This window comes from Salvelinus sp. IW2-2015, linkage group LG10 (genome assembly GCF_002910315.2).
Source record: "Salvelinus sp. IW2-2015 linkage group LG10, ASM291031v2, whole genome shotgun sequence".
Taxonomy (NCBI): domain Eukaryota; kingdom Metazoa; phylum Chordata; class Actinopteri; order Salmoniformes; family Salmonidae; genus Salvelinus; species Salvelinus sp. IW2-2015.
The window spans coordinates 21,381,703-21,388,638 of NC_036850.1; the positions used below are offsets into that span (position 1 = coordinate 21,381,703).

General features: G+C 41.3%; 1 protein-coding gene across 1 annotated transcript in view; it reads left to right on the forward strand.

Annotated features, from left to right (window-relative positions):
- The window catches only part of LOC111969526 (carbohydrate sulfotransferase 8-like), a 252,351-nt gene that overhangs the window by 54,337 nt on the left and 191,078 nt on the right, over positions 1–6,936 (forward strand). The window contains exon 2 of the mRNA XM_023995705.2: positions 1,695–1,897. Within this exon, the coding sequence (XP_023851473.1) occupies positions 1,726–1,897 (172 nt within the window). The 5' untranslated portion in view covers positions 1,695–1,725. The remainder of the gene's footprint in view (positions 1–1,694; positions 1,898–6,936) is intronic.

Sequence of the window (6,936 nt, forward strand, 5' to 3'; positions counted from 1 at the left end):
GGATAAATCAGCCAGTACAATCAGATATCAAACCACTTTAGCTGGCCTTCAGTCATGGATAAATCAGCCAGTACAATCAGATATCAGACCACTTTAGCTGGCCTTCAGTCATGGATAAATCAGCCAGTACAATCAATATCAAACCACTTTAGCTGGCCTTCAGTCATGGATAAATCAGCCAGTACAATCCAGATATCAACCACTTTAGCTGGCCTTCAGTCATGGATAAATCAGCCAGTACAATCAGATATCAACCACTTTGGCTGGCCTTCAGTCATGGATAAATCAGCCAATACAATCAGATATCAACCACTTTGCTGGCCTTCAGTCATGGATAAATCAGCCAGTACAATCAGATATCAAACCACTTTAGCTGGCTTCAGTCATGGATAATACAGCCAGTACAATCAGATATCAAACCACTTTAGCTGGCCTTCAGTCATGGATAAATCAGCCAGTACCATCAGATATCAAACCACTTTGCTGGCTTCAGTCATGGATAAATCAGCCAGTACAATCAGATATCAAACCACTTTAGCTGGCCTTCAGTCATGGATAAATCAGCCAGTACAATCAGATATCAAACCACTTTAGCTGGCCTTCAGTCATGGATAAATCAGCCAGTACAATCAGATATCAAACCACTTTGGCTGCGTTCAGTCATGGATAAATCAGCAGTACAATCAGATATCAAACCACTTGCGATGACTGAAGGCCAGCCAAAGTGGTCTGATATCTGATTGTACTGGCTGATTTATCCATGACTGAAGGCCAGCCAAAGTGGTTTGATATCTGATTGACTGCTATTGGTCTCCAAGGTTATGACATCAATTAACTCATACGGGCTGATGAATTGTTTCTTATTTTCAATTATATGTGTTCATTATTTATATTTTTCTAGTCTCATTCTGTATATTTATAGACGCCGATGATGACCCCCTATTCACCAGTATCTAGTTAACTTGTTACCCGTTACACCTGTTACGCACAGGTGTCGTCTTCTTAAGTGCGTGTCTCCACTTAATTTGTTTGTACAGCACTGATGAAGGCATAGCAACTGAAACGTATGCTCATTTTTATGTTTAGCACTTTGCACTTTCACCTTTTTGGATTATTTCGAGCACTGATTACATAAAGTATATATTTGCATCCTGCCTCCTTGGTTTTTTCCTTTTTATGGTTTGAGTGCGAGATTCCATTGAACTATTTAGATGCTTTTTCTCTCGTGCACCGGCCACCATTCATTATAGCCTGAGCACGGACCCTCATTCTGGCTCACAGATTCATAAAAAACATGGCTTCTTAATTTCATGTCAAGTTGTCCACAGTTTAACACATTTAGGACGTATGTTGTTTGATGTCATTTACAAACAGACTTCAAAGAGCCTATGTTTATCATTAATACTACACAGTATGTCTTTTAAGTAGTTCCTGCTTATAAAATGTAACATCTCTGGTCATTCACATACACTATGTTTATTCATCTTGGGTGGTAAGCATTTGGCAGGTCAAAGAGAATTTGTTTCTATAGTTGTCACTCAGTAAGGTGAACACAAACTGTTGAAGAACCATGATTAGCCTACCTATATTAATGTCATTATAACCTATTAATTCCTATGTCATGCTATGTCCATATTGTGCTCCTATGTCCTGTCCTATCTGGGCTGACTCTGTCCCTGTTCTCTCTCTCCCAGGCAGCAGTCTGAGCTGAGGCAGGATAGCAGGATGCTGTGGGTGGAGTGTAGGATAGTGGACGCCCTGCGTGGGAGAAGACGGGAGGGCCACGCCGTCAAGCTGCCCTGCTCCTTCTGGTTCCTCCTGCTGTTCGGGGCCGGAGGCCTCGTTCTCTTCATACACCTCCAGGACCTCTCAGAGATGGTCCAGCAACAGGCTCCAGGTCAGTGGGAGATTCTACCCTATTCTACAGTCAGTTTCTACTGACCTGAAGCTGGAATGGGTGATACTATCATCAGTACTGTATGTTGTGAAAGAAGAGTGACACACATACAAATAAACCCATATACATCTGTTCACATGCATGTACACATGTTACTATACATACTGTTATTGTCAACCTGCTCCTCTATTGGATTAAAGTTTCATAAGAACCGTACCAAGTTTGCATACTGAAAAGGTGAAACAACTGGTTATGAATTATCATGAGACAATGCCAGGATGTCAACCATAAATGAGGGCAATGTCCTTGGTGGTGCACTGTGAGGGCACCAGTGGTGAACACCTGCTACAGCACCACAGGACTGAGTCACACACTGAGAGATAGAGAGATATGGAGGAGATGGGGAGAGAGCTGGGAGAGCGAGAGGCTAGGAGTAGATAAGAGAGGGAAGAGGAGAGAGGGAGGGAGAGAGAGAGAGACTACACAAAAGAGAGATGGAGAGATGGGGAGGCTCTATGCACCGCCTGTGTGTGGGTCTATCATGTGTCACCCGTGCTGTGTGTCATCATCAGTAACAGACAGGATGAGTACTGTGTCAGCCTCTCTATCAAAAGAGGTACTTACGGAGAGTGAGAACTCTCCTGGCTCTAATATTCCACTGTTAGATGCTCGTGCGGTAATATCTCACACACACACACACCACACAACACACACACACACACACACAACACACACCACACACACACACACACACACACACACACACACACACACACACACCACACACACACACACACACACAAGCACACACCACACCACACACCACACACACACACACACACACTGACCGAGTGTGCAGTAATGCTCTAAACCTGGAAACTGCAGTGCTAGTGGGCCACACACACTGTAGAAATAGCAAGGTGTTTTGGCTTGTCTATTCAGAAGGAGCACCATGCCAAGTTCAATGTGTGTGGCATGGCCTTTTTTATTGAAGATTTGTGTCTATGTGGGGTGGTCCTTTGTAGCTCAGTTGGTAGAGCATGGCGCTTGTAACCTAGAGTAGTGGGTTCAATTCCCAGGTCCACCCATACATTACATTTATGCACGCATGACTGTAATTTGCTTTGGATAAAAGTGTCTGCTAAATGGCATATATTATATTATTATGATAAGTACTTAATGAATTTTAAATAATTAAACTGCTAACATACTGTACTGTAATTGTACTGTACGAGTATCCATTTTCACAGCAAAAGCAAGCATGCAAGCACTATCCAGGCACTGATTTAGTTAGAAACAAACAATGCAAATTTCACAAATGATGTATGACACATGAAGTGTTACAATGAACATTCAGTGACTTCAGTATAGCTTACACCGCTGGAAAGATAATGCTGAACTGTATCTATGCCTTAAGCTATGATGCCTCACTTCGCCAGAAGCTCATCTCTAATAGTGTTGAGTTTTAATACATTGGATGTCAGCTTCTATCTATCTTCCTCTCTCCACTGCTCATCGTCTTTGTCTGGCTGTGGAGTGTAGTCATAGTCAGTGGAGTGCTTTGGTCCCCCATAGTTAAGATAACACTCACAATAGCCGAACAGGAACCAGCAGTTTAACAGGCTGGGCAACAGTCTCTCCTGATCATCACAATAACTGTTTAAGGGACAATCGAGGGGAAACCCACTAGCTACCATTCTCCTGGGGAAAAGACATGGCTCAAAGTCCTAGCAGCTAGCTGAGATACATTGCTAACACACATTTTGGCCAGTGAGCGTTTTTCCAGCACTTAAAACCTTGCTGTCACAATGTGGGCCAACGGCTGAGAGGAAGGTCTAGATGTATGGTGATGTTCCAGTAAAGGCATATGTCTTCACTCAAACACCAATAACACATTATTGCCATCTCATTGGAACAAACCCTATGGCAAAGCAAAGTCTAATTGCACTCTTACCATGCAAAGAAAATCCTACCCAACGTCCTTGACATCTTTAATGATCCATGGCTTGGCATCCACAGTGAGGAGTCGTGGTTGAAAAGCCATCTGCTTGGGGTGAAGACGATAGTGTCACTGTCTCTTTTATATGCAGCATGTCGCCAAGCAGTCAAAGAACACTTCACACATCACTGATGTGATGACATGGAGAACGAAAAATATGTACTAAGGTACGAGAGCCTGTGTGTGTGTGTGTGTGTGTGTGTGTGTTTTTCCTTAGATGTAGCCTAGTCTCGTTGGTGAAATATAAAACCTTTCTCTATATCAGTGGTATTCAAAGTTGGGGTAGGGGAACGATTTATACTGTATATATAGAGTATATTTAGTACTTAGTATTTGTTAGGATCCCCAGTTAGCTGCTGCCGAGGCAGGGCTACTCTTCCTGTGGTCCAAACAGGAAACAACATCACAAATAAAATACATAATATACATACATATACACAGCACTACATTTACATTACAATTTAGCCATTCAGCAGAAGCTCCCATCCAGAGCGACGTACAGCTAGTGCATTCATCTTAAGATAGCCAGGCGAGACAACCACATATTACAGTCGTACCCCAACCACGTATCACATACATAATACAATGCAAAATACGATACAAATTTAATAAAAATGTCTGTCTGTTTCTTCATGGCTGGTGTTCTTTTATCTGTTTTTTGAATCTGGTTTAGTCATGGCTCTAACAGACGCCTCACAAGTCTTCAACTGGCAGCTTCATTAAATAGTACCCGCAAAACACCAGTCTCAACGTCAACAGTGAAGAGGCGAGTCCGGGATACTGGCCTTCTAGGCAGAGTTGCAAAGCAAAAGCCATATCTCAAGACTGGCCAATAAAAAGAAAAGATTAAGATGGGCAAAAGAACACAGACACTGGACAGAGATATGGCTTTTTCTTTGCAACTTCTGCCTAGAAGGCCATCATCCCGAGTCGGCCTCTTCACTGTTGACGTTGAGACTGGTTTTGCGGGTACTATTTTATGACCATTTTGAGCCTGTAATTGAACCCACAAATTCTGATGCTCCAGGTACTCAACTAGTCTAAAGAAGGCCAGTTGTATTGCTTCTTTAATCAGAACACAGTTTTTAGCTGTGCTAACATAATTGCAAAAGGGTTTTCTAATGATCAATTAGCCTTTTAAAATTATAAACTTTGATTAGCTAACACAACGTGCCATTGGAACACAGGAGTGATGGTTGCTGATAATGGGCCTCTGTACACTATGTAGATATTCCATAAAAAATCAGCCGTTTCCAGCAACAATAGTCATTTACAACATTAACAATGTCTACCACTGTATTTCTGATCAATTTGATGTTATTTTAATGGACAAACATTTGCTTTTCTTTCAAAAACAAGGACATTTCTAGTGACACCAAACTTTTGAACAGTAGTGTAGATTGTATTTTTGGGGGAACAAAAAAATAAGAGTACAGATGGAACAATATACACGTTTTTTGAGAATGACAATTTGAAAATGTATGTTTTCTTTTCATTTTGGTAAGAGATGAAAATGTAATGAATTTAAGGTTATTTGTTGATGTAATCACATTTTACTGATTTTAAGGTAGTTTCATTAAATATGTGGTGGGTTGGGGTCACAATAAATTCTTGCAACAAAAATGGGGTGCCAGAATTATTTTAGAGAAAATGGGGTCCCCCCTGAAAAAGTTTGAATACCACTGCTCTATGATCTACAGTGGCTTACGAAAGTATTCACCCTGTTGGCATTTTTCCTATTTGTTGACTTACAACCTGGAATTAAAATAGATTTTTGGGGGGTTTGTATCATTTGATTTACACAACATGCCTACCACTTTGAAGATGCAACATATTTTTTTGTGTGAACAAACAGGAAAAAAAAAACAGAAAACTTGAGGGTGCATTCAACCTCCAACGTCAATATTTTGTAGAGCCACCTTTTGCAGAAATTACAGCTGCAAGTCTCTTGGGGTATGTCTCTATAAGCTTGGCACATCTAGCCACTGGGATTTTTGCCCATTCTTCAAGTCAAAACAGCTCCAGCTCCAAGTTGGATGGGTTCCGCTGGTGTACAGCAATCTTTAAGTCATACTACAGATTCTCAAGTGAATTGAGGTCTGGATTTGACTAGGCCATTCCAAGACATTTAAATGTTTCCCTTAAACCACTTGAGTGTTGCTTTAGCAGTATGCTTAGGGTCATTGTCCTGCTGGAAGGTGAACCTCCATCCCAGTATCAAATCTCTGGGAGACTGAAACAGGTTTCCTCAAGAATTTGAAAAAATGAAAACATCCCCACAGCATGATGCTGCCACCAGCATGCTTCACTGTGGGGATGGTGTTCTCGGGGTGATGAGAGGTGTTGGGTTTGCAACATACATATTGTTTTCCTTGATGGCCAAAAGCTACATTTTAGTCTCATCTGACCAGAGTACCTTCTTCCATATGTTTGCAGTGTTTAGGGGCTTCATAGCAAAGGGGGTGAATACATATGTACGCACCACTTTTCAGTTTTTTATTTTTTATAATAAGTAACTTCTTTTCATTTCACTTCACCTATTTGGATATTTTGTGCATGTCCATTACATGAAATCCAAATAAAAATCAATTTAAATTACAGGTTGTAATGCAACAAAATAGGAAAAACGCCAAGGGGATGAATATTTTGCAAGGCACTGTACCGGTGGACTGACTGTGGATGTATGTACAACTATCCTCTCACTGGTCCACAACAACCCTCCCTCCATCCCCCCATCCCTCCCTCCATCTCTCCATCACCCTCTTCACATGGGGACCGCAAGGAACAGTGCATATTGTTTCAAGCTGGAAGTTAGAATTTGATCTCTCCCCACCAGAGGTCCAGTAATCCTTTAAGCCGTTATGTTTGCATAGTCTAATTTAGCCGTCTCTTAATGTAATTAAATTGTGCCGATGACCTAGCGTGGAGGAGGGGCTGAGCAAAAATATTTCCATGCAAATCCACTCCAATTTGATGTTGTGGAAAAAATTTATATTATATGACCTTATTATTTTCCTCTCCATCCTTTGCCTGTCCACCT